Source organism: Notothenia rossii (assembly GCF_949606895.1).
Source record: "Notothenia rossii genome assembly, chromosome: 9".
Taxonomy (NCBI): Eukaryota; Metazoa; Chordata; class Actinopteri; order Perciformes; family Nototheniidae; genus Notothenia; species Notothenia rossii.
The window spans coordinates 55244144-55271592 of record NC_136907.1 but is presented as its reverse complement, the minus strand read 5'-3'; the positions used below and the strand labels follow the sequence as shown (position 1 = coordinate 55271592).

The following is a 27449-nucleotide window of genomic DNA, read 5'->3' as shown; positions in this document are numbered from 1 at the left end:
CATCATGTGCAGCTGCTGTTCAACGTTTTTAAGCACTAAATGGGAAAATATACACTTAAAGAACCGAGGGAATAAACGGAAAGACTGTTTGTTGTTGTAGCCCTATTGAACTATCTTTAGGACAGACAGCAGATATATATCTATCGTACCTGCAGGTCATTTTGAGGGTTCCAGTCAGAGTCAAATATCACACAGGTGTCAGCAGCAGTGAGGTTGATACCCAGGCCTCCAGCCCTGGTACACAGCAGGAAGACGAATCGGTCCGAGTCGGGCTTGCTGAAGCGGTCGATGGCAGCTTGTCGTAGGTTCCCACGCACTCTGCCATCGATTCGCTCGTAAAGGTATCTGTTAAAGAAATAACATTCCTTACATTAGCACATCTCATAACTCCTCACAATACTTTCATGTTATGACAATCTTTACGCTTTTAGAGCCACCTTGGCCCTCTTACCTCTTGTTGATGAGGTAGTCCTCCAGAATGTCCAAGCAGCGCACCATCTGGGAGAAGATGAGCACCTTGTGGCCGCCGGCCTTGAGGCGAGGCAGCAGCTTGTCCAGTAGCACCAGCTTGCCGGCCGAGCGAATCAGAGCCTGCAAATGGAAGTCGGAGGCCATGGGGTCGTACACCTGCCGCAACTCCGTAACGATCTTTTCCTCCGCGCCTGGACAAGAGACACAGTTATATTATGTTATCGAACTATGCAAATGCAGTTCAGACTGCTTAGTGTGTGAAAAAATTGTTTTATTTAATATAAGACCATTTTCTAAAGTGCCACCAAATAAATAATATAACAATTACTCTAAAATGTTTTTATGAAAAAGTGCAACATTTAGATAGCAGTAAGCACAATATTTGGTAAAGTCAAAATATGTTCATATTTCTGATGCAAAATCAGTCAAAAATAGCACTTAATTACACATTTTCCCCAAAATAATTCAGCCCTTATAAATGCAAACTTCAATTACGTGCTTTTTAAATAAAATATTACTATCCCAAAATGCCCTACAAATGATTTGGAAAGCAAGCCAATGATTATATGAAACAGTTAATTTTGAGACTGAATAAAACAAACATACATGCAGACAACGAGATGCGTAATATGAAGAGTTAATAAGTTCATATTGTGATGACATACCATTGATGAGGTAGGGGTGGTTGCAGCACTTGCGTAGCTCCATCATAGTGTTGAGCAGGTTGGGGACGTTGCTGTTACTGGTCACACCTAAACTGAGGAAAGTGAAGTTCCTCTCCAGGATGGCCCGGTAATACTTCTTCTGGACATCCGTCAACTCAACCTGAGATCAAATACAGTGAAATCATTTCATTGTTGCTTTATTTGTGTCCTTCAGTTTACATCGCATGTTCATTATTTACACCTACCTCAATGATGGTTTCCTGTTTGGGCGCCAAATTCTTCTCGACATCCTCTTTGAGTCTTCTTAACATCATGGGTTTCAAGATGGCCTGCAGCTTCTGAACCTATGGGTCAAAGTAAATCATTTTCTTAGTGACAATGTCAATGATGAGTGTGTTACAATTGCGAGTTTCATGGCCAAAGTGAGTGTATATTCCACACCTGTTCTTCTGTTTTGAGGTCCCCAAAGTCTCTGAGGAATTCAGTCTCAGAGGAAAACTGAGCCGGCTCCAGGAAGTGAAGCAGGCTGAAGAGTTCCTCCACTGTGTTCTGGAGAGGAGTGCCGGTCAACAACACCTTGTGTTCCTGGGAGAAGCAACAGATAGCACATTTAGGAGATAGAGAGGGAAAGGGTAGGGCAAAAATATCAATCAGGCAGACAGGTAAGTGAATACCAAATACAAAGGAAGTATTTCAGGGAACAAAGAACTTTCTTTCTCTGCAAATTTGACCATACGTTTTGTTTCAAAATGACTCACCAGATCCAACATCTTCAAGCTGTCCAACAGCTTGCAGTTGCGGTTCTTGAGTCGGTGAGCCTCGTCGATGATCACGCAGCGCCAGGAGATCTCCCTCAACTCCGGGCAGTCGGACAGGATCATCTCAAACGTTGTGATGAGGGCGTCAAACTTGTACGCACCAGGGATCAAGTGATCCTGCAGAGAGAAGGGCCATCTTTTATTCAACATGTGTAAGAGACAAAATGCAAACAAGGGTGGAAATAGAAATCTCTCTTTACATTTATAAATATTTGTAATAGATTATTTTTGGATCTTTTTTGTTGTTGTCTGAAAGTGTAGGATTGATCAAATATTTTAGGTTATTTCAGACAAGAACGTTTCTTTGATAATTACACAAAATGTGTTGTTTTGTTTGTTTATGTGGATATATTGTGTAAATGTAGAATTGACTGATTGAGTGTGAGCCGCAGGAAGAATAGCCAGTGCCCATATTTGTGCTAATGGGGAATTTTTAACAAGTTAATTGACAATCTAATAATAGTGAGATAAATAAAATAAAAGTAATAACTCCACCTTGTCATCCTTGAAGTACATCTCGTACTGCTGGATCATCTGTCGGCTGGCCAGGCTGCCGTGGTACACGATGGCGTTCATGTCGGTCCATGTGACAAACTCCCTCTCCCAGTTGGTGATGGTGGAGAGTGGAGCGATGATCAGGAAAGGGCCGGTGACGCCGGCATCGTACTCCTCCGACAGCAGCGCGATGGACTGGATGGTCTTCCCCAGACCCATCTCGTCTGCCAGGATACAGTTCTGCCTGAGAGACAAGACACAGGGAGTCATTAGTGACGTGTTGGGAGAAGCAATTGACAAGCATTATCGCAAACCTGATTAAAGATGACAATGCATTTTTCTTGTGTTATTGATCATGTGCAGCAAACCAGTCATTATAGCAACATAAAATAAAACTTCATTTTTATATCTGGTTGAACAAAGTTTTCTGAATCTTAACTCGTTAAAGGGAAAATAATTTGTGAACAGACTTTGACAGTCTGCCAGAGCCCATACTATGTCCCATTCAGTGTTTAATTCCTGTCTGTCTGTCGTCATCTTCCTTTCTACTCTGACTCTAATGTCTTTCCTTCTCTAGCACTGTTTTCTTAATTTCTTTCATTTACTGGGGACAATTTAGCCATCCAACATTTGCTGCTCTAAATAACTTAAAATATAAATATTCAAAAAGTATTGAATGGTGGAAAAACAAATATATTTTTTGGCCACAGCTTAAAGTGACGGGACTTCTTCCTGCGTATTGATATGGCTGCACATAGTCCCTTGATCAGCGCGTCCTAAGCAACGGTCTTCTATCGGAAAAAGAGGAGACCACTGAATCTCCAAATTGACCAGTTATAATCAAGTATTCAACTAAGCTGTGTTATAACCTCTTATAAAACGGACCAGTCAAATCAAGCAATCTGATTGGTTCTTAGCTGTGATATAATGAGCGTATATCACGGGTAGATTTGTAGTTACTTTTCACAACAAGTCAGTATCCCTCCGCGTCTGAGAAAAGCTACAACCGTTACAACTTCGGGCCGAACCACGCCCCTTAACTGTGATATAATGGCCATATACCACAGCCTGTCATGAGCTATTGCTTAATTATACAATACTTTTCTATAGTTGCTACTATTGTAATTACAGCACCTTACCTGGTAATCCAATCCGAGTGTGGCATCAAAAAGCAACATCCTACAGGTGACTATGGAGTGTAGTGCTTATCTCCTCTGTGTGATAATTACCTGTTGTACCAGTTGAAGAGCAGCCAGTTGACTCCTTCTAGCTGGTACTCTCTGAGTATGTTGGAATTTTTGTACTCTCTGGTTTCCTCCAACTTTTTCCATGCACTGGCAGAGGGCCGCGCCTGAGGAGGAAGGAAAAATGAATCAAAGAGTCTATGGGAATGATACACCAATTGCTCCTGTAGGCATGTTTACAGAATTGAAGTGTATGCAAGTCACTTTGGATAGAAGCGTCAGCCAAATGACATGTAATGTGAAGTACCAAACACTTTCGCTATCTTCCCCCTGAATGCTCACCGTTCTTTTCAGGCGGGGTTGTCGGTTTAGAATTTTGCTGAATTCTTCGACCTTGCCCTCATCCACGTCCTCCTTCAGCTCCCAAGTGGCGTCTTCATAAGGCAGAGAGCACCACTTCACCAAGTAGTAGATAACAGGCTAGAGGGGAAAGCAAGAATTTATCAACCATGATCAAATATCATACTTTATAAGAGAAGGGTCATGCTTCTTAAGGGTTCAGTTCAGTAGCGCGATTTCTCAGAGAGAAGCCTGATCTCTCACCTCGCCATTGTCTTTGTCCACACTGTGGGAGACGTCCAGGATCCTGTCCACCTCCGTATAGTCTGGGTTGAAAGCCTCCTCCTCCTGAACCGAACCACAGGGTCAGTACAAAGTTCAAGCTTTAGAACTACATGCTAAAAATAAGAGCTTCCAGGGTCTGCCCCCGTCTCACCTCCTGGAAGAGGTGCCTCATCTGTGCCTGCTTGGCCTTGAACCTCTTGATCTTCTGATGGATCCTCTTATCTTTCTCCAGCTGACCCAAACTGGCCCACTCACAGTGCATGTATGAACTGAGAACAAGAGTCAGGATTTACTCATTTAGCTGTCTGCTCATGAAATAAACCAAAGTTACGGATTGAGATATTGAAACTTACTAGTTCTTGTATTTTACAAAGAATTCCTCAACGTTGGTGTACTGGCCCACACAAACCTGGAAAACAAGGAACGGTGATGGGTTTTTATGATTCTTAAAAATGGGATTCAATAATGGTATTGGAATGAAATGAAATAACACAATGCACATACTTCCTTCTTGGTTAGCCTCAAAGACAGAACTTTGTCTACAATAGCAGCATCTTCTTCACTTGGGTTTTCCTGTTAAAAAAACAAACAATTGATACCATTAAAAAAAAGGGGCCATTTTGAGAGTCTGGGACAAACTACCGGGAGGGAATTTGGGGATTTAAGCCTTTGCAGACCATTTACATGCACACAAAGCTATATAACAAACTACAGGGGGAAAGCATAATATGGCCCCTTTAAAAAGGCTTCAATTTTCTTAATATTTTAACATATATCATGAATAAAGCAAAAACCCCACCCTATGACAATCCTTTCACTTTGACGCTCACCACAAAGAACTGCATGCTGGGCTGTCCGTCGGCGTCCAGCTCCAGCTCCTGTTTGAGCTGCGCGGCTGACCCGCCGCTGATGGAGGCCACAGCTGCTGCGGTCGTAGTAACGTCTACATCCTCCTGCTCATCCTCATCGTCCGTTATCTTGATGTCCAGGTCCTCTGTGTACTTCTTCCTTTTCACCACGCGATTGGAGCGCCTCTGCTGGCCGGAAGACAAACGTGTAGTGAGCGCGATTGTAAAAGGTCAAGCAGATGAAGAGATGGGCACACCCCACTTTTCACATCAGAACAGATGTGATGATTCGTTCAGCGTCTGTGCCTAACTGTACATTTTACAGCAAATTCCTTCTCTGCAACAAACGCCTACAGCTGATCTGGAGTGTGCATCCATCTGTCATCTCTCAATCTGTCACTGTTCCACACACTAACATGTGGATTTGTGTAGTTTAATTGACTGAGACAGTAGTACAGTTTTGACATTTTCAAAAAAAGGACATCTGACACCTTAGCACCAACTTAGCAACAATAAGGAGAATTTATAAAATGAGGCTACATCTGATAAACATCTGATCTACCAGTAATAGTCTTTTGCCAGCGCATAGAACCCTTTTGTGAACCTGGAAATGTTGAGTGGCACCAACGTTCTGTTAGAAATGTATACTATGTGTCCCCAGCATTTAGAAACTGTGGCATGCTAATGTATTTTGGGTATTTGCACAATCGGCATACATTTGCGTTAATTAGCATTATAACCTATATGGACGACAGTTAAAAAATGGCTTTGCTGACTTGGACAATATTGGAGTGATTTAAGGGGTTATTGAGGATGCTGAAACCAATTCTGAAATTTGATCAATCAAAAATGGCAGTTAGAACCAGAAAGTGGTCATATTTGGCCACCCAGAGGAACGATTTTGATGAATTTCGAAGTTTTAGATGACGGTGGATCGTTTGTATGTGATCTAAATGCCCATGGGTCGCCACACGACTCATGCCATGGCCAATCAGTCCATGCGGAATATACCAGGTGTCTTTAGGGGTGCACGATATTGTTTTTTTGAAACCGATACGATAACTTCCTGCTTCTCAAGAACGATACCGATACCGTTAACCGATAATAATATATATATATTAAATGTACCTGTAGTTTTTTCCTCGTTTTAGCCCTGGGGTCGTCTCTGGCAAACTTCTCGCCTTTTTCAAAAGCCTCGTCGATAGGTAAAAGCCCTGGTGCCTTTGCAGCTAGCTTTGGATTCGCCGCTAGTTTAGACGCGCAGGCGTCTTTGTACGCTTTTACCACACCATCGTAGCGATGTCGATGTTTCAGGTGACTAATCAGGTCGGAAGTATTATAGCTCGTTGCCTTTTTCCCTCCTCGTGGAAGTTCTGCATTGCATTTGTTAATACAAATAGCAAGCGAACTACCTAACTCTGAAACTTTGAAATAGTCCCATACTACCGACGACATGTTTGTTTACTGTCCTGGCTTCACGGCCGCACACCATTTACGTCACAGCCAGGCATGAGTTAGGGAGCGCTGGATTTAAACCACTAATACCACAGCACTGGCAAAACGGGAGGAGCCGAGTGAAAAACAAGCGCCCCTCATCCCAATCCACCCACACCGCAGTATTTTTTTCTTTTTTTTTACCCAAAAGATATATTGTATATTATCGGGGCTATTAATACTTTTATCGGGTTTATCGGGATGACGTCATAATTCCAAATATCGGGCCGATAATTATCGTGCACCACTAGGTGTCTTGTTGACTAATTCATGCTAATTAGTGCGAATGCTGTGCCACAGCATTCCACTATAGTTCTTTGAATCTTCAAATCAACCAATACTTTGGCTCTCAATAACTTCAGCATACTTTCAGCTACAGAAACCATTCAAATATCAAACTATTCAGCCTTTTCAGCAATCGATGGGAAACGTTGAACTTTTTCAAAATATTTCATACTTTTTGAAATATTCAGCTTTTTAAGCTCTTTTTTTTTTAACATGGAATTCAATGGGAGGAACCTTCAAATCCTCTTTTACCTACAGATGGAGCACTGAATTTCGGACTCCAGCTTACAGCTTCCTGCCTACCACCAGCCAAAGACCAGTATAGAGGAATGTTAAGCCCTCCCACTATTTTCCAAGAGGGCGTTGCCAGATTTTCAATTTCAGGTTTTAACCAGGAGATGGCGCTTCATTCACTAATACAGAAAGACAAGTTTCATGGACTTTCAGTTGTGTTTTGAAGAGCATTTTAACACATCAATATTTTAGATCAACTAAAGTATATCTAATCTTGTAATTCAATAATATATAGTCTTTATATATTAAATAATCATAATTATAATGTAAATGTTTACATTACACTTCTTTATTTGTTATGCTCATACTTTAACCTTTACAATCGTTTGCTTTAATATGCAGTATATTTTTGTGTTTGCTTCCTCCTGCTCCCTTTCGGACACATACTGTATGATTTATTATTATTATTAATATGAAGATATTATTAAGATAAGATAAGATTTTACTTTATTGATTGAACATTTTAGTTTAGAATGTGCTGTCCCACGGTAATTCAGAAGGCTCACAGGTCACATTCCGACCATTATTTAAAACAATAGGTGCTTTCACACCTTCTACAGTTTGATTTGTATAGAGGGAGCTCTGTCAGTTTTCGAATTACCCATTTGCTTTCGGGGAGCCCTATTTTTCAGAGCACATCCTGCTACTAAATATGTCACACGCACGCTCTGTTGACTGGCGCAGCAGCGCGGATGCGATCAATTGCTATAAAAACACTCTTCTACTAATACAGACGGTGTCACTATGCCGGCGGATGTGGCCGTTGTTGAAGCCTCAGGCTCCGCATCGGCAGGCCTCTCCCTCGGTGTGGAGCTGTCAAACTCGACCCTAACGCCGCTTACAGCCGGCCAACTAAAAGTTGTTTTCCGTTCACGTTGTCATTTTTAGACTCCTTCGCTTCTTTGCTTGTGAATCCAAAAGCTGTGACGCTTGGCTGTTTTCGTTTTGCCATATTTTTTTATTACACAGCCAGAGTTAAACAAATATCAATATGAACATTTCAAATACCGCGCCGGCATCACCGCCATAATCATAGCAACGTAAGTAAGAATGCAGCGCCGCCACATACAGATTGCAACACCCAGACATATTCACAAATATAAAACAAATATTCAGAAACTGTAATGAACAATAACTATTATTTATTTCAAGAACTGTTATTTACAGAAACTCAACATTTCTAATCTGTGTGACACAAATATGCACGACTGTTTTGGGCTCCCCCTATTTATCTCAAAGTCAGCCCTCAGGGGAGCTCCCTCCCTCTTCGGGGGAGCCGAGCTCCTCCTAGCTCCTCCCCATTTCGAACAGTGTCTGTGGCTGAATGGCTAGCGATTAGGTGCGGCGCATTTGTCATAGGTGATCAGAGCTAACTGCCTGCCGTCAGATTTCATTTAAAAATAGATCTGATTTTAAGACTATTTCTGCGCTCATAAAGAATGATAAGAATAAGAATAATGCGTATTGAACTAGTTTCATTAATTAGTGAGTTTATTTAATACTAGAACCGCCAATCGGGTCAATTTGTGTGATGTGTGTTGTGTGTGTGCAATGTAACTTTTTTTCAATAAAATATTAAAGTCTCCCAGTCCCTGACTTTTCCTGAAACTGTGTTATGTAGCACCCTATGTTGTTAAAAATTGCATTCTAATAGCGGGATTTGACGGGTTTAGGTAGGCCTATACAAAAACCTCTGGCGGTTCTAGTGTTAAGGTAATTAGGTACAGTAGAAGCCCTTTTTTATCAGTAACGAATTTAGCAGTTGAACATAAAAGTCAACTAACTGAGGGTCACTTGCAATGACAGTGTTGTGTCTAACTGTAAGCTTGTCACTCAGAGTAACCTACCGTTAATTTAGCTGCTGGAGAAGAAAGATCAAGGGGGGAGGGGGGGAGAGAGCTGTGGTTGATGGGCCATTAGTTGTGTAAATACACAGCTGAGAGCTGCCATTTCATTCAGACTGTTTAAAAAACTGTAACAACGGACTATTTTTCTTAGCGGATGCATGTCAATTTAAATCAATACATACAACTATTTTTTAAATCAATACATACAACTATTTTTTAAATCAATAAAAAAAATATATAAATCCATAAAAGCATTTCAATTAATATTGGGAGTCATGTCGTTACTTTGTTGAGAATTTGGCCGTGTAATAAGCGGGATAATTTGCAGCGACTTGTTCCTTATGGGGGAAATAACACCCGTCATGTGTGTGTAGAGGTGTGTGTGGTTAAAACACTTTCATGAAGTGAAGGAATGTCCTTCTATAAAACAGCTGTGGGCAGCAGTGAGTGTCACGGACATGAATTCATAGATCAAGGCAGAATGGTGCACACACTCTCCTGTCCTGCCAGGCGACACGCCCGTTCTAAGCCGTGTCCCTCACTCCTCACATCCCAAGCATCCCCACAAGTGTATTATGTTGTTACATCGTTTCAGATGTTTTGTTTCAGTTGTGCTCTGTCTATGTTCAGTGATGCAAACTTGTCACCTTTCGGCGAAATTCGCCGTTTTGAATCCAAAATAAGTCGTTTGTGTGATTCATGTAGATCTGCAATACAAATATTTTTGGGGTATGGGGGGGGCTGGGACCCGGAGTAATCTGCGGCCGTAAGCTGTTATGTGCCATCATGACACGCATGGTGTTCTTTTTTTATATATTATAATGAAGTACGAGCTGTGTGCACGTGTCTTCCTGCCTGTCGGCTCTGCTCATGGATGTATAATAAGGCTCTGCTGCTCCCAGATGATGGTCTAGCTTCAGCAGCTACATTACCTACGGGTGCGTTCGTTAATATTAACTGTGCGTCCGGAGTCACTGTGGCACAGACTGGACCGCTGGTGAACAGCTGTTAGAACGGGCCGTTCAGGTGTTCAGAGCAGAGCTCCCTGTCGGAGCGGCAGAGCGTGATGTGAACTGAAAAGTTTTTCTGTGGCAATATTATTTAAGGAATCGTTGAGCTAGCTAGCTAGCATACATTGTCACTATCTGCTAACGTTAGCTTTAGCCTTCTATTTCTAATAGTTTTTTTCATAGGCTATAAACAGAGGTGGTATAAGTATATATATTGTACTTGAGTAAAAGTAGAAGTACTCAGATCTTGTACTTGACTAAAAGTAATAGTCCCAGAGTGTAGGAATACTCTGTTACAGTAAAAGTCCTGCATTCAAAATGTTCCTCAAGTAAAAGTAGAAAAGTATTATCATCAAAATATAGTGAAAGTAGCGACAGTAAAAGTAGTCATTGTGCAGATTGGTCCATTTCAGAATAATAGATATGATATGTTTTATAAGGATTGATCATGAAAGTGTTCTCAAAGCTGCTAAAGGTGCAGCTAGTTTGAATGACTTTGTATACTGCAGGGTAGCTTGTGGATTTACTCCAGGTGGAACTAAAGTCTGATTTAACACTTGATTATATTTCACTTAATTAATCCAGATCTGTGAAGTAACTAAAGGTATTAAATACATGTAGTGGAGTCAAAGTACACCATGTACCTCTGAACTGTAGTGGAGTAGAAGAACAAAGTAGCAAAACATTGAAATACTTAAATAAAGTACAAGTATCTCAAAATTGTGCCCAAGTATAGTACTTGTTGAGTTTATGAACTTAGTTACTTTAAACCATGTGGCTATAAAGATAGAAAGACTTAAGCCTTGCACAGAGGCCTGAAAATACATTTTCAAAATGCTCAACAGTGCTGCCAAAATTATAAACTGACTGCTACACAATTAAAATAAATGCTTTTATATATTTCTATTATGTGACTCTTTGGCGTTTCTGTTATTATTAACACTGCTGCTTTAGTTGTTCTGACTGCTAAAATCCTCTGTCATTCCGTGGGGTGGGGGAGCCGGGGGCTCGGATCCTTGTCACCTTTTTCATACCTGATGAGTTTGCATCCCTGTATGTTAAAAAGCCTCAGTCACCTTAATTCATGTAATAAAAACATCTCAGGTCAGTAACACTCAAAGCTAAATGTGCAATACCATGTTCAGCTATGTTACTATTTATAATGTTATTGTTGTTACATCAGAAGATGTACATATTGAAATGATTTCTTAACTTACAGTAGGCTATTTTTTACAATGTGTGTTGGAAGGATTTATTAAATTACAATGAATATTGTCATTGTTGAAGGCTTTTAGAGAAGGGTGAACTATAAGCCTGAATTACATAAAATGTTATACCTAAAAACATAAAAGCCACAATAAATAAGTCACAATTATTGTAGTTATTTTTACCTCCCGTATTGCTTTCAACCCACCAGCTTTTATGGTGTTGTTACGTCACTAACTGTAAGCTTGTCACATACAGTCTATGGTCACTCAGAGTAACCTACTGTTAATTTAGCTGCTGGAGAAGAAAGATCAGGGGGGGAGGGGGGGAGAGAGCTGTGGTTGATGGGCCATTAGTTGTGTAAATACACAGCTGAGAGCTGCCGTTTCATTCAGACTGTTTAAAAAACTGTAACAACGGACTATTTTTCTTAGCGGATGCATGTGAATTTAAATCAATACATACAACTATTTTTTAAATCAATAAAAACATTTTCTAAATCCATAAAAGCATTTCAATTAATATTGGGAGTCATGTCGTTACTTTGTTGAGAATGTGGCCATGTAATAAGCGGGATAATTTGCAGCGACTTGTTCTTTATGGGGAAAATAACACCCTTCATCCAGATGAGGATCCCTCCGCTACACTTTGGGATCCTGATCGACCGACGAAACTCCATTAAAATATACATATTTTTGGTGAATTACTGAGTTTAGGCACGTTAATAACGTTTTAATGAAGTTGAATACAGTATATTCATATGTGTCAGTGATTTCATGTCAATTCGGCGAACATAAACATAAATGATCGTGGTGAAGATGATGATTAAATAAAAAATCGAGAGCCGGGCTGCATTTCCTCCCGTTCGTTTTTTCCGAATAACAAAATTATTTTGTTAAATAACAACATGTTGATGTTTTGTAAATGATTACATGTCTCTTATTTAGCACAGTAGTATGATATCCGTGACATATGGATCTTAACAAAGTTCCGCTGTACATCCAGCATACTGTATCTGACTTTATTTCACATGAGCTCCAGTGTGGAACCCCACTGCACCTCCTGGTGGATCAATGATCCATTGCAGCTGGCTTCATTATAAATACATTTATCTATCACGGGGGCGGTCTCAAGTCAAGCTGGAGGTTTTCCCTTGAGCGAGGGCAGATCACGTACCAATCACGGCCCTCGCGTTTCAAACTGTCCGAAATGAATCGCTCCATCTGTACACCTTGCGCCAAATGCTTCTCCTTCCACATACTTTCAGCTAGACACTTCATTCCAACTTTAAAATGATCACATTTTTCATATCTTTTACACTTTGAGATATTTAACTTAGTTTGGAGCTTGGTAAAGAGGCTTTCTTCAGATTTTAACGTTAGTGTGTATTGGGCAGCTCGTTAAGTCTAGAGTGCTTTGATCTCAAAACAGAGTGGAGGACAGCTTGAAATTCGGCCACATTTTTTTTTTTAAACCTGCCATAATTGCCATACTGATATTCTGAACAATCTGTGCTCTTGTATTAGCTGTAAAGTGTCTCTACTTTAGGCTATTTGTATTATATGTACAGAACTTTGGCTCGACCAAAAATCGTTTATAAATGTGCTATATAAATAAAACTTGATTTGATTTGATAATTCCCAAACCCTACACTCCCCAGACATCATCTTTCATGAAAAGCTTAGGAAAACCTCTCCTAGGTTGGAAAAAAAAAAGAATTAAGAACAAATATTAAACAAAATGCCTCTTGAGGGCATGAAGAGACAAAAACTTATAGACTTCCCAATAGACTCCCATGTAAAAAATGTCCGGATCTTTCTTCAGAACAGAGAGAAGTGAACTTTAAACAAACTGCTCCCATCTCCACATTTTAAACACAAAAACAAAAGAACAAACATATATCAGTTCATTGGGGTTCCCTGATGCTCTGACAAACACACTGGACTTTAACAGACTGTCTCAGCCTATTCTTTTCTGTCTGATGGAGACTTCATACTGACTTCAACATGTTCCACATATTTTAGACATTATTGGTGACCTATGGTTTTAGTCGAAAAGTTTGCAGTCAAAATATTCTGCTGCTTTCCCAAGCCTTTTTACTTTTTTTTCTCATCTTAATACACATTCATTCACGACTTAAATCTGATACTTAACTCCTTCAGCCTACTTTCAGCTATAAACCATTCAACCATTACATTATTCAGCTATTTCAGGACATTTTTTTAAACCTTTTATTTTAAATATTAAGCTTCTTCACTATTTTTCCTACTCTTCCAGTTTAACATTTCACTTTCAAGTTTTCAAAAAAGCCATTGCAGTGCATTTGAGCTGGAACAATTTTGATTCAAATCATTTCACTTTTCTGCATTTCTCCGCTAAGTTCAGCAACGCACTTACTAAAAGCAGCTAATAACATATTCAACTTTTTCAGCTAAATTCAGCCACAAATGTTCACAGTTTACAGCATTCGCACGCATTTTCTGAAGGAAATGCCTTTTGTGCCAATTGACAGAAGATTGTGCAAATTAGCATTCAGTCGATTATAAATGCTTGAGACCAGTATTAAACATTTCTAACATATAATAATTATAATAAGATCTAGACTAAAACGGTTGCAAAATGAACACTGCTTCCAGCTAGAAAAGTTGATAATATCATCCCTAATCTCCCTTTTTGCCATGTGGCTTTGTATGAGTTTGTACCGTAATGAGGTCATCATCCAGCGTAGTAGGTGAGGCAGGACTCAACTCCCCATCAGAGTGGTCTGAGGACCCAGTCCGCTTCCTTTTCTTTGCTCCCACTAGAGTAATAGTGCTGCGGGAAGGGAAAGGTGGCAGGGAAGAGCAAAGATCAAATTAAGGCGAGACACGGCAGGCAAAAACATCGCTTTTCAAGCACTGGTCAATTTTGAGATTTTGTGCTATTTTGATTCTATAACATGTTTTCTTTCAGGCTTTTGGAAGGAAAACGTACAAAATACACATTTAAGTGTTTATTTGACAATAGTTTGTCTATTTGCGTCAGTATATTTCTCTCTAAATTCACCAAAAGTTAGCTTTCTAACGTAACATAAAGTACCGCGACCGCTGTGTGCACCATGTCAACAGAGATATCGTTGGAAAGCTCTGTCTCTCCTGCACAATCTCATCGGATCCAAATATGGTCATTTCCTTTGTATCAGCGACCAATCGGGAAAGCACAAAGGGGTCTTAAACCAAGAAACGAAATCTCATTGGCTGGTGTCAATTTCAGACAACGTGATTCGTTCAGATGCGTCACGTGGTGTGCTAAAACACTTCCTGGTTAGCTTTCCGCTAGAAATTGAAATCTCAAAATGGCAAAAGAACGGCGAAAAAAAAGTTTACAGAGAAGACGACAACAATTATCCCTTGCACGAAGCAAGATTATACAAAAAACAAATGACCCCGAACATGAAATACCTTCACGGAGTGCGTCGAGGCGCAAGCTGTCATCCAGAGAACAGGAGGGCTTAGCTAGCGCCTCGCTGCAATCTTTAAAGGTCGTTTTCTCCAAATGAGTTTTTTTCCTACTCTGAGTTCGAAATTTCAACTTCAGTAGCACGTAGACACACCAAACCTTCCAGTTATATTCTTATCAATATTATGAAGGCTTTTAAAAAAGGGTTTGTTCATATATCATTCATAGCCTTAATTATACAACATTGTATATCTAAAAACATGGCAAAAATTGATATTTTAGGGCTGTTGACAGTATTTTCTGATTTATGGAGTGATAAAAAGAGATATCCAAAATCCCTTCTGTAAAAGCCTTAGATACTAATATGACTACAAAATGAAACAAGAATTTTGAACCTGGCTTTATCCAAAGTTCAGATTTCGATTCCTGAAATGTGTTAAAATATGCACATATTTGATGACATAATGAGTAATTTGCATATTTAAACATGCTATTTCAGAAAACTTGTAATACAAAAGACAATTGCCTTATTGTAAGTAATTAACTGGAGAAATTTCTAGCTGATACCTTTAAGTTAAAAAAATTACCGTATTCACCTGGGGTGTCTCGCCTTAAGCAGCGAAAAGTAACTAACAGTGTCTTCCTTTCCAAACACATATAACTTGCATCCATGTTATTCTCTCCCTCACAAACATATCACTTACTTTGTCTTAGTCTTGCTTTTGCTCTTATTCCCAGACCCAGGTATCACTGTGCCTCCAGGCGCTCCTGTTGCTCCTCCTTGCGTCTTCGCTTTGCCCTTTTTGTCCCCTCCTGAGCTTTTGGGCGTTGCTCCTCCAGCTACAGGACTTTTCTTCTTGCTACCTCCTCCGCCACTCTTTTTCTTTGCAGTAGACACCACGGTGACGGTGCCCCCCAACTCTGGGGAGGTCTGCGTGGCCGGGAGCTCGTCCTGGTTCAGGACTCTGGGCAGGTTCTTCTCGCCGCGCGCCTTCGCCCGGGCTATAGCTTCAGCCACGATGCGGTTTGCTTTCTCCTGCTTGCACAGGATCTCCACTCGCCGCACAGAGGTCGGCTCTCCAGGAGCCTTTGTGATGCGGATGGCCTGGGACGGCGTGGTGGTCGTGTTGGAGGGGCCTGCTGCCGACGTGTTGATGACCTTCACCACGGAGACGGTGCCGCCGAGCGAGGTTGTCGCGCTTGTCTGTGTGAAAGAGAATATTTTAGGGGGCGGAACTTTTTTCATGACTTTTTGGGCTTAGGTTAAAATGGCAGCATGATTTGGAAAGAACAGTTAATGCCATTATGTTGACTGTTATAGACAAGTTTACGCGCCAAAACACGGGTAGCGCCATGACACTACACAAATGCACTTCATTTCCGCCGGAAGTCTTTTGCACAGCGTCTGTCGGTGTAAACCGATGTAAACAGTCAGACGGGCACTGGTGTAAACACAGCGATTTCGATGCTAACAGTGATGCTAGCTTGGGAACACGATTCTACTTCTTTGACTGGAGATGGCGTTACTCTCCCCCACCCGAATTCAGTGCAAAACTGGGAGGATAACATGACGACGTGGCCCAGCATAAAACCAAAATAAACTGCCTTATTTAGGTCATGCCCACAGGAGCCAACAGTTGTCTGTTGTTTACATAATGCACAATTTACATGATCTCTTTATGCTGTGCAATATATCATATGTGCCTGTACTGTTTGAGTGAAAATAAAGTTTGATGTAATTTAATTTCATTATTGCACTGTTATTGCATTATTGCATTTCATATGTTCCTTAGAGTGCTACAATTTCTTTTAACACAGTTCATCATTCATATTAAGCTCATACTGTACATAAATAACACTGAATTAATTAATTGTTGAGAGGAAACTAAAGAAATGGCTTCAACAAGAAAGATCACATGTTTAATCCTAACAGGTATTACAAATTAAAATATAAAAGCAGCCCACACAATTACATCACTATGAAAATATTCATATATAATATTAAAAAATACAATGCATGCAGTATTTGTTGTGTTTATCTGTATTTAATGAACAACATGGCTGGGTGCTGGGTGCTGGTTTGTGGTCGTAGCACTCTCTATCTAACCACTCGTTCAGGTGCTTTCTCGAGTGATTGCAACCAACTACCGCACACGTAGTTCCCGAACCACTTTTCTTCATGTTGTAATTGTTATATCCTCTTTGTCTCTGCGATATCAGTGCTTTGTCGGCACAACGGAGCTAGCTAGCAAAACAAACCCAGTCCGCCAAAACGGAAGTGCATTGCATCGAAGGGAGGAGTTCAGGATGTAGAGCGGAAACGGCTCAATAACTTGTGTATTGGGACTGCGTTAAGATTTGCGATATTTAGGGAACGGATCACATTTGAAATGAATTATTCACCTCATCATTAAAAAATATAAATGATCATGGTGTGATTTCCTAAGAGGTTTTAAAATGTAGATTAATTGTGCAGCCCTATTTGTAAACATGTTAAATTCCTTGTTATTGTGTGGTCTCTGTTCAGACGTCAGGTCTCTCTCGCAAAAGAGATCTTAATCCGAATGAGACTTGTTGATGAAATAAAATAAAATGAACCACTATACGCCACAAATTAATCCTTAAGCCCCCCCTCTTTATAATAGTGTATACGTTTGTTAAATACAGAGAGGCCTATGCACATGTTAAGGTCTACCTGTGGCTGCAGAAGCATTTTGAGCGGCACTGCAACTCTCTGTCCTCCTTGGCCCTGCGTGATCTGCAGCACCTGTGGGCCGCCGGGAGTTCCCGTTCCTGAGACCAGCTGGTACTGTGGGAGAGAAAGAAGAGAGGTGTCAAGACACAGACCCATTTGAAAAACTTTTTTTTAAAAAGCCTATGTCAAGTTAGATGTCACAAGTAGATAGATACATCTATCATAAGATACAGATAAAGTAAATATCCAGAACATTTGGCAAGATTATAAAAAACATATTTGGGAAATCTGCCTGTATGTCTGCTTAGTAGTTTCAATTTCATCTTTCTAGAAGCAGTATTAGTTGAGGCTGGACAGTTATTAAGTAGTGCCTATTCCAACAGGTTTTCTTGACTTCTATACTTTGTGCTAAGATGGACTATACATAGCATCAATTTGACACTACGGTTAGAAAGAGTCACATTCCAGATGTTTTACCTGAACATGTCAGAAATCTGTTAAACTTCCTAATGTTTTTGTCTTTATCTCCAGTTTTTTCAAAGAGGGGAACACACCCGTGGTCCATTTACGGGTGTGTTCCCCCTCTTTCTCCACATCTCTCCAAAAAAGGCACTAGTGGCCAAAAACATATCTTCAATTATATATATATATATATTTTCTCTGGCTGGATAGAAGACTTTCAACACCCCCTTTAAAAATTGCATCAATGGAAAATAACTTGCAGCTTGCATGAAGGCAGCTCTTCACACGGTTGTAAAAGACAGCATCAGAGCTCTGAGTATTGTGTTATCACCGCATTGAAAACATCACTCAAAAACTTCTGTTTTTGTTTATCTCTTTTTGTATTTTTTGTCTTTGTTTTTTGTGGTTTTTTATTCTCCGTCAAAGCGTCTTTGAGTTTCTGGAAAAGCGCTATACAAGTCTCATGTATTATTAGTATTATCAACAAGGGAACAAAAAACAACAACAACAAAGATATTGTATGAAAACACTCATTTGATTACACAAGCAGGTACTTCCAAATTATCTCACACTTCTTCCTCACCTTAATTCCTCCTTGCTGGTTGGGCTGCTGCTGCACCTGCAGCTGAATGGTGAGGACTTTGGGCTGGCCTCCAGCCTGGCCTGCAGCCCGGGCCTGGGTCAGGGCCGCTAGCTGGCTTCCCTGAAGCACCAGTTTGCCCCCGGGGAGCTGCCCCAGCACCAGTCTAGTCCCCCCCTGCTGGACCTGTGTGATCTGCTGCTGGCCTTGACCCGCTCCCATTCCCTGGGATGGCTGCTGGAGAACCAGGGTGATCCTCTTCTGTTCGCCACCCTAGAAACAGATACACAGGATGAGAATCAGGGGGAAAAACTGGCCTACAAATCCAAGAGTCGCATGCTGTAGTCAGCATGAGAAGGAGAGGTGGTGCTTACCTGCATTTGGGCCTGCATGGCTGGCTGCAGCTGCACCTGGCCTTGGGAGTTTACTTGGACTGTCTGGCCCTGCGTCTGCTGGGGCATGGTGGTCAGCACCATCTGTTTCACTGGCCCGTTAGGAGACTGCAGCAGCCTCTGCACCCCCGCAGTGCCCACCTTGACTTGAGCCTGTCCCTGGCCCGCCTGATTCAAAACTGTCCCGCCCTGCAGTATGTTCATGCCAGGTTTAAATTGAGTGCCGGACAACACACGGATGACCTTTCCAGTGGTCTGCCCTGTGGCTCCTGAAACAGTCTGCAGCACCTGGGCTTGACCCTGTGGCCCTTTGAGAATGACAATTTTGCCACCGGCCTGCTGTGTGATGGCAGCTAACTGCTGCGGAGTGAGCTGGTGAGTTATCTGCGTGAGCTGCTGCGTGTTGGCAGTGGTGGTGATGACCGGGGAGCTGGAAACAGTCAGAGGTGAGCGCAGCAGGACCGTGCTACTGGTGGCCACGTTGGTGCTGCTGACAATGGGTATGGTGGTCTGGGTCTGGATCTGAGGTACAGTTTCTACCACGGCAGGAGCAGGGACTACAGTGGGAGCTGCAGATATGGAAATAGTCTGAGCAGTCGCCACCGGCTGCTGTGTGAGGACTTGAACGGGGGCGGGGTCCAGGTTGGAAGGAGCTGCTACAGAAACACAGAGGCCCGTGTTGTCCATGAGATCAGCCTCGGTTGGTGGGTCCACTTGGCCCAAAGCCAGCTTAAGAGCCTCCTCTACGGGGTCCGAGGAGCCCTGAGTGAATGAACCGTCCGGCAGGGCATCAAGGTTAAACAGAGGGGTGTCCTCAAAGAGGTCCATGATGGGGTCTGCCATGTTGCCCTCTCCACACAGGGAGACGGGTGGAGCGGGAAAAGACTCCGAAGAAGGAAGATCAATAGTCGCAGTCCAGTTCTTCTCAACTTTTAGGTAAAAAGCTGGGAAAAGAGGAGAAACGCTTGTTACTGCAGCACGAATAAATAACGTTGACATTTGTTAAAGGAATTATGATCATACAACCCAAACCTGCATAGAACAATATACATTTGGTGGGACTCATTCAATGGATACTTAGAACATACGTGTTAAAATAAACAAAGATAACAAGCAGACGACGGAGACATTGAAAATTAGGCCTTAGTTGAAAAAATACAATCCTTTAACTTCTGATTCTTGTGTCATTTTCAGCTACAACGTGGTTATTTTTTTGTTGATAATCAACAGCAATCATTTTAAGTTTTGAATGCACAGGACGAATGTATTGTACAATAAATAAGACAACTTTTATAAGAACGGACTTGCAAGTTTACTGTATATTAAATGCCTCACACATACCACTTTTGTATCCAACAATTCGGAAGAAAAACTTATTCTGGATGACATAACGCCTAAAAAACAAATGCCTCACTCAAATGTTTTAGAAAATAACACCAAACTCATGATCAACTTGTTCAGAAAACGCTATCAATGGGATATAAGAGGCTTACTAAAACATGTTCAGGCAGTTTTAATGTTAATATAGAAGGCTACACAATGTAGGGGATATTCTGTGAATGAAAATAGTTGGAAGTGAGGTGAGAAGAGGAGGGTACTGATGCTAGAGCGGCAGGATGCTTTCCTCTGGTCGGATTGCAGCCTTTCTCACAAACCCCGTCGGTTAGCATTAGCTTGTACCACGACCAAGATGTGGCTATTACAAAAGCGTGCGTGGCACCGAAACGTTTCCAGGGTTATAAACATGATATATTGTATGTTTGGTTCCATCTCCTTGCTTCTCTGTCATTTACTACCAACCATTCAGTCTACCGGACTCCTTCAATCTCATCAACAAACCGGACCAAACCAAAGCAACGTGCCACAATAACCATTGCCCGTCAACGTTCAGACACGGGTTAGGCCGCAATACTGTTTCGGTTGGTCTGCGTCTATTTTTCGGCACAAATACATGACAATAACCATTATATCCACTGCCCCAACTCTCACAGTAATAATTTCGGGGTGCTAAATTTACCTTTGCATCGACACACATGGCTTTCTCCGTCTCACAACACTGTACGATTACAGGAAACGGCCAGGGAAGAGCAGGAACTAACATTCTTGCCAGAGAAAGCGTAGAATGCGTGCCCCTCGTACGGTTCTAGGAGCTGATTGGTCTGTGTTCTCCCGAGCCGGCAGCATACAGCTATTTCATTGGAGTCAGTGGCCATCCGTCATCAGCGCGGCCACTTTTGGGCGGGATGAGAGCCATAGTTAGGATGAGACAACAATAAATGCGGCCTAGCTGGGATCATTGGCTAAGTGATCTTCAATGTTGGTGTTTTACTGCTGTGGGTGCTCACGTTAGAAAGCGTTAAACATTTAGAGCTGACTGAAGAGAAATACACGGTGTTTTAATCACATTAAATGGTTACTGAACTGTACAACACAGTAGGCCTGTTTCTGAATGACACTGTTGTTGTTTTTCTGATGGTTTTATGACATTTGCTTCAGCTCAGGAATTATCCTAATGGCGGGATATAACCTTAGTACTTTATGAAAATATATACTTCCAGACCTTGTGGGCACCTTGGCGGATTTTTTTCTTTATAATAAAATGTTGAGGTATCAATAATAGCTTTCTGCTAGGTACCAATGGGATGATTGGTAAGCCTCCATCATTGATTCAGGTCTGTATGATCAAGGTTTTGGCGCCCTCAAGTGTTACAGGCTGAAACATGATTTCAGGCTCTATAAAGAATGGTCGTCAGATTATCGTTGGAGGCACATGGGAAGACTCTATTAACCACCCAGCCCGCTCCTTTCTTCCTTTTGTGGGTTATGCATGGGCACAGGCACATCATGTTTATTTAATCTGAAGCATGCGCCCCATGTAGGCTAAGTAGGCTACAAAATTACAAGTAGCCTAATAATTAAACTCTCAAAATTATAAATTGGCACCTTGCTTAATGACAGGCCTTAAAAATCAGGCCCACACGTGAAGGCTCTCATGAGGATATTGATTTGTACACCAGGGTCTTTATTACCTAACCCCTTTTGCCTTCAGAATTGAATTGTATGTTTTACTGCTGGAAGTAGCCATTAGAAGATAGTTACAGTGTGGTTATAAAGGGAGCTGCATGGTCCTCAACAATGCCGAGGTGGCATTTAAATTAAGCTGAAGCTGTTGTCGTCTAACATCAACAAGGCCATTCCAGAGAACTGCCAATGACTGGATATTTGCTCTTTAAACATTCTTCTGAAAACTTCAGCCAGCTATGCATATAAATTCCAGTAGGCCTACATCAGCAGTTTCTGAAATACTCAAACAAGTCTTTGTGGCACCAATCGCTATGCATAATTTAAAGTCTTTTAAATCAACTTTTTTTTACCAATTCCGATGCTTTGTTTGAACTAGCAAATGGCCTTCACCATGTCTACACGCCTTAATTCATTGAGTGGCTGCCATATATTGTTGTGTTAACTAGCAGTTAAATACCGGATTAAGTTAAAATATTTGAGGTGTAGCATTAATAACAATTCATTATATTACCAAAAAACAAGCAGCAGGTCCTTCTAGGTCTGGGGCATCCGAGCAAGTCATCAGTTTTGCGCCGTTGAAAATCTGGCATTTAGTTTATTTTTAAATGATACTTAACATTGCTGTCCTTCTCAGTTTACAATGAAATAGGCTATGATATATGATACCACAAAAAAATGTAAACGATAGCAAGAGGCCTAATATTTCAGCATTCTATGGTCAAGTTTGATTCTGCAATAGGGCCAACAGGCAGAGATGGTCATGAACCAGGGAAGCATAAGTGACTTAATGTGACAGCCCACCACACTTTATCCATGGCAGCCCTGTGAGAAGAGCCTGCCGGATCGCCAAGGCCTCCATCTGTCTGCGGCACTGCGAGGAGTATCCGCTATCCTCCACACTCACACTCTGCCCCATGCGGGTCTGCTCCATCCACGCCAACGCTGACTCTGCTGGTGGGAGCTATATTTACAAACAGCTGCCGTGGCACACAGTGGGTAGAGTACCATGAGAGGAAGGAGGAATACTGACACACAATTAGTAAATCAGTTATTTATTTGTGTTCGTCTACAAATGTTTTCGTTGACTCTGGCAAAAAATGTGTGTATAGCAATTTCTGACAATGCACCACATAAAAGCAACATACTGAGCCAATATTATAGGATTTTATTTCAATATGTTCTCTTTAAAATAAATATAAATGGACATTTTGCAGGAGACTAACAGGCATATAGAGGAGCATCAGTCATAAAACACAACATAGCAAAGGGCACATTTCTAAGCTAGACAGTATGCCATGTGGAGCACAGCAATGTTGCAAACACTTATAAAATAAAATGTAATTAGAGAAGCCCACTTTGCGCGTTGGCTATTTTATAATTGAATCTCTTATAACCGAACAAATATGTATACACAGAAACAATGCAATTGTTTTTGCATAAAACACATATTTCCGAGAGTTTCACATTGAAGCCTTCCATTTCTTCAATCCATTTTTTTTTTCTACTTCTTTCTCACAACTGTGACCTCCAATTCCCTTTCCATCACCTTCCTCACAGGGGGAACACCAGAAACCCGGAGAAAGTGGAGTACTTCCAGCCTCCCATCAGGTTTCCCCTCTCCAATCTGAGATAAACCTTGTCCCCCTTCTCCATTATCACCAGGCCGGCGTTAGTGGCGGCTTCTCTGGTCACATCCTGGTCACCAGCGAACGCTGAAATCATAGGCCAGCCGTTCAACATCAAGCTGACCTGAGAGAGAAAACGAAGGGATTATGGAGTGCATGTTGGTTCAATGCAATAAAACAAAAATCATCATAGTTGAGGTTTCTACCTGAATAGTTTGTCTATTGTAGGCCTTTACAACATGGAAGTTGAAGCTGTACACGCCCCTTCTTGGCGCCAGGAACACACTGCTCTCCTGGTCAAAATGATTGCCCACGTTCACCAAAATCTGATGCAACAGCAAGGGAGGGTGGAAAAAGGGGCACGGCACTTGTGTCATTATGTTCTTCCACGCAGTTAGATGTCAGGCCACACCCAGATACTGAGTCATTTTTTTTCCTACAATTCCATCGCAACAGCAAAGCTCAACATTTACATGAAAATGCTGGCAGGTCGGCACTGTGAGTCTGAACGTTTGTTGTTTACCTCTAACTTATTTTTAACATGGCATTGTAATTATCTTGTTTTTTTTCTCCAAAACTTCACATGAAAACGTTTTCCAAGTACTTAGCAGATGACCAAGTAATTGTTTTGCAAGTCACAAGTAGGTATTTCCACTCTGTCAAACATCCCTTTTGTGTTTTGAGTCATGATGCACGTTTGGAAAACTCTAATTTGTTTTTTGGCTACCACATATTTTTTGAATGCAAATGAAATTGTCTTTTGTTTATTTATTTCCAACTGTCACTCAGTAACGTTACATTACTTCTTTGTGAACTACTGCAACTTGATTGAATGCTGTCGGATTGGTTTGAAGAAGAGGATTTAGAGAATTTAGTGTTGATTTACTGAGAGTAAATAGCTTTAACATTGGAGCAAAAATGCTTATTTAGCTTGTGTTTATTATTTCATTTATCATTATTTATTTACACCATGTTTATTTGTAATTGGTTATCACTTCCGGCATTTGTCTCATGGTTGATTGTATTTAACGCACCTGTTGTATGTTGGGATCTGTTGAAAGACAGAGGGAAAACTAGGTTCAGACAATTACTCTCCACTGTATGGTCCCACTTTAGTTGTTGTTTGTTGAATTGTTTTACTTTAACTTAGTACAAACTTCTATTTGAAAAGGGTCACAGTGAAGAGCCCAGTCTAAGCCTCTGAGCAACTAAATTCATTGAGAATGTTGTCCCTAAACAAGGGCAATTGATTTGTTGGTTAGGGATTTTTTAAATCTTTGGACTTGGGGAAAGTATCAATTCCAAGTTTAAACACAAGTCATTCATACATTTCTTATTCAAAGTTGAGTTGCAGGTCTGTTTTGATTTTGTCGATTTGTGGCTTGAATCTGACTTGAATCTACGTCATGTGACTTGATTCCACACCTCTGGGTAATTTGTCCTCTCATCGTCAATGGGCTTTATTTGACCTGGAAAATAACAAGCATTCTGTTATCTAAATACAAAATACTCACATTATCAAAGTAGATGATCATGGTGCGGTTGCTCATGTCTGTGGGCTCGTGGTTGGTCTGGCGGCTGGCGGAGAAGGCCACCCTCCCGGAGCCGGAGCGCACCGACATGCCCAGGGCGTTCCCGGAGGGCTCGGATGAAGGAGTGGAGTCGCACACCACCAGGCACTTCCCCTCCAGGATGATGGGCTCTGTGTCATTCTGACCCCTGGACTCCTTCGGCCCCCACAACAGCAACACCCCCAACAGCATGGAGAGGTCAAAGGGGACCGACCTGCTGTGCATGACTGAACCTGGCGTGTTTACTCCAATATCTCCAATTGATTCTACTGTAGGGATGTGTCAAACACAACTTGGAATGAAAACAAACATGCTACAGTGAAAGAAAAAGTGTGTGGTAAAATGTTCCAAAGTTTAACCTCTTATGTAATTTTGTCTGAAGTACATTAATATGCACCTACGCAGCAGTAGAAGCAGCGGATGTGTCTCACAAACAAATTATATTCAGGAAAAAATATTTAGAATTCCTCCCTGGCCATAGCCGTCAATCACTCCCTTTCTGTCTTGTCTTCTGAGTTTACTTGTTTGCCCACCAGAAATCCCAATTGTGTTCAGTGTCCTACGTGCTGTGTCAGCAGGGGCCAGAATGACAATCACAACAAAATTCTTGAATCTGTATTTTCAAGTTGATTTCTTTGGCAAAAAGAAAACCTGACAAGAAGGCAGAAGATATGTAGCTGAGAAAAAGGAAAAAAGGTTTGCAAAGTGAGAAAAGATCCAAGTTCAGACTTGAACTGATGGAGATGGAGAGGGAGTGAAGGATGGTGGGGGATTGAAAGATGCTGATGATGAGAGATGAGGAAAAAAAACAGATGAGGTAAGATTTTGGAGAGGTGACAAGCAAAGGATGTAGGACCCAGAAGGGAGTGCGAAATAGAGAGGGTGTGGGGGAACAACTCCACTGAGTGACCATCTGTCTTTTACACGTATCCCCCCCCCCCCTCCTCCATCCAACGCTGCTCAACACAAATTCCCTCGCACAACATACATACTCTTGTTCTCGCTTGTGCTTTTGTTTCACACTTACAGACACAAATATAGGAGCTATACATAAAAAAAAAATGGCACTGTTGATTAACTCGTAGAAATGTGACATTTTATACAGGATAAGTTTAAAACAGTACATTTTTAAATCATTTATCGTTGACTAAGACGTGTGAAAACATCTCCTTCATAGCTTTAATGAAATTGTTGTCATCGCACACAAATATATACAGTTTTCTAGACTGATAAGATTCATATTATTGCAATATTATAAACTATTCAACTTAAAACAAGTGTTCTAAAATGACCCGGATATTTCTTTATAGTACTATCCCTAAGTGAATAGAAAATAGATGATCACCTGTTTCCTTCCGAATATTCTTGTATTCCACACCAGGTGAAAAACAGTTGTTATATGGTAAAAAAATCCACGTTCTCTGGCTCCTCTAACATATTATCTCTCAGCACGGCAGTCAGTGTGATCGTAACCAAGCCACAGTATGCTCTGTTCCCTCTCTCTATCTCTCTATCCTTGTCTTTCTCTCAGCCAACCCCCCCCTTTCCTTCTGCTTCTTTCTCACCCTCCTCTATGTTACATCCACCCACTCACCTTTACAGTGAAATAAAGAAAAATTGCAAAATAATTGGGGAGGTGAGCTGCTTCAAACAGCCAACTTTGCGAGTCAGTGGCAGTTGATTTTCTTTTTCTTTTTCAAATAATTGATTCCTTCCGGTTTTTCAATTGGAGTTGGAAGGGTTTAAATGCTCTTTCTTTCACCTGTGGAGTGGAAAATCTTTACACCTCCTATGCTTCATGCAGCTAGGGAGCATGTATTATGAGACTGGGTTAACATAGCATACATTTCTCTGTGAGGATATTCGTTCCTTTTACATACAGACATGTAATAGCTGAAAATATTTGTGTCATTTGTTATTTTATAAAAGGAGCTTTCAGTCAGAACTGAGGAAGATGCTTAAGAATGGATGGAAAGCATTTCAAAACATCTTACAACCTTCTTCATACAGTTGTTATATCTAAACCAATCCAACCAGACCAGTCATCTGCAGTTTTGATCGCTGTAGAATGAAAAGCACACAACAATCTTGCAATTTGGTTTCCAAAACCTATTAGAGTCTTTTCAAAGGAGCCTCTTCAGTTTCTTTCCTGTTACGATGCATTGAATGTTCCATTCTCAAATATCTCTGATATTTCAATATCAATATCACCTGATCGAGGAAATATCGTTCTGTTCTTTGTAAAGACGGGCACAGGCTGAGATGTAAGGGGAGAGAAAAATTAGAGAGGTTCAAAGTTCCAGTTAGCTTCCAGAAATAAATCAGCAGCGCTTTGTCTTGGCATGGCTTTGTCTAACTTAAACCAGCATGGTACCAGTCAGCGTGTTTTCTCCGTCCCCCTTTGTTTTTTTTTCCGCCTCA

The 27449-nt window shown here is 41.1% G+C and overlaps 2 protein-coding genes across 8 annotated transcripts in view; both read right to left on the bottom strand.

Moving 5' to 3' along the window:
* chd8 (chromodomain helicase DNA binding protein 8) overlaps positions 1-22842 on the bottom strand; it is a 35678-nt gene extending 12836 nt beyond the window's left edge. For all 4 annotated transcript variants that reach the window (XM_079650433.1, XM_079650434.1, XM_079650435.1 and 1 more), the window contains exons 1-21: positions 22634-22842; positions 20826-21039; positions 18791-19752; positions 18420-18689; positions 17375-17488; positions 15384-15883; positions 13944-14055; positions 5088-5291; positions 4762-4830; positions 4611-4666; positions 4409-4526; positions 4237-4320; positions 3976-4113; positions 3679-3800; positions 2450-2693; positions 1895-2071; positions 1578-1721; positions 1382-1480; positions 1137-1296; positions 452-662; positions 150-345 (exon numbers count right to left, since the gene is read on the bottom strand). In XM_079650433.1, the coding sequence (XP_079506559.1) occupies positions 150-345; positions 452-662; positions 1137-1296; positions 1382-1480; positions 1578-1721; positions 1895-2071; positions 2450-2693; positions 3679-3800; positions 3976-4113; positions 4237-4320; positions 4409-4526; positions 4611-4666; positions 4762-4830; positions 5088-5291; positions 13944-14055; positions 15384-15883; positions 17375-17488; positions 18420-18689; positions 18791-19651 (3879 nt within the window). In that variant the 5' untranslated portion in view covers positions 19652-19752; positions 20826-21039; positions 22634-22842. The remainder of the gene's footprint in view (positions 1-149; positions 346-451; positions 663-1136; positions 1297-1381; positions 1481-1577; positions 1722-1894; positions 2072-2449; positions 2694-3678; positions 3801-3975; positions 4114-4236; positions 4321-4408; positions 4527-4610; positions 4667-4761; positions 4831-5087; positions 5292-13943; positions 14056-15383; positions 15884-17374; positions 17489-18419; positions 18690-18790; positions 19753-20825; positions 21040-22633) is intronic.
* A 140-nt stretch (positions 22843-22982) lies between these two features.
* Positions 22983-26555, bottom strand: cbln12 (cerebellin 12). Of its 4 annotated transcripts, XM_079650458.1 has the most exons (5): positions 26374-26555; positions 25430-25705; positions 24972-25297; positions 23664-23783; positions 22983-23581 (listed from the first exon to the last, which is right to left on the bottom strand). In XM_079650458.1, exons 3-5 carry the CDS (start codon positions 25251-25253, stop codon positions 23384-23386), a joined length of 600 nt encoding a protein of 199 aa, XP_079506584.1. In that variant the 5' UTR covers positions 25254-25297; positions 25430-25705; positions 26374-26555; the 3' UTR covers positions 22983-23383. The 4 variants fall into 4 exon arrangements, with proteins under 4 accessions (XP_079506584.1, XP_079506585.1, XP_079506582.1 ...); XM_079650459.1 differs by lacking the exon at positions 25430-25705 and having other exon boundaries at positions 24972-25294; positions 26374-26554; XM_079650456.1 differs by having other exon boundaries at positions 24972-25705; positions 26374-26553.
* Positions 26556-27449: the final 894 nt, after the last annotated feature.

What these genes read in the sequence shown, in the direction of transcription:
- cbln12 (XM_079650458.1), bottom strand. Translation starts at nt 25,253, where the DNA reads ATGCACAGCAGGTCGGTCCCCTTTGACCTCTCCATGCTGTTGGGGGTG. An exon ending in TGATCATCTACTTTGATAAT is followed by an intron (nt 23,784 to 24,971) that starts GTGAGTATTTTG and finishes CTGTTGCATCAG; the next exon opens with ATTTTGGTGAACGTGGGCAA. An exon ending in ACAATAGACAAACTATTCAG is followed by an intron (nt 23,582 to 23,663) that starts GTAGAAACCTCA and finishes TTTCTCTCTCAG; the next exon opens with GTCAGCTTGATGTTGAACGG.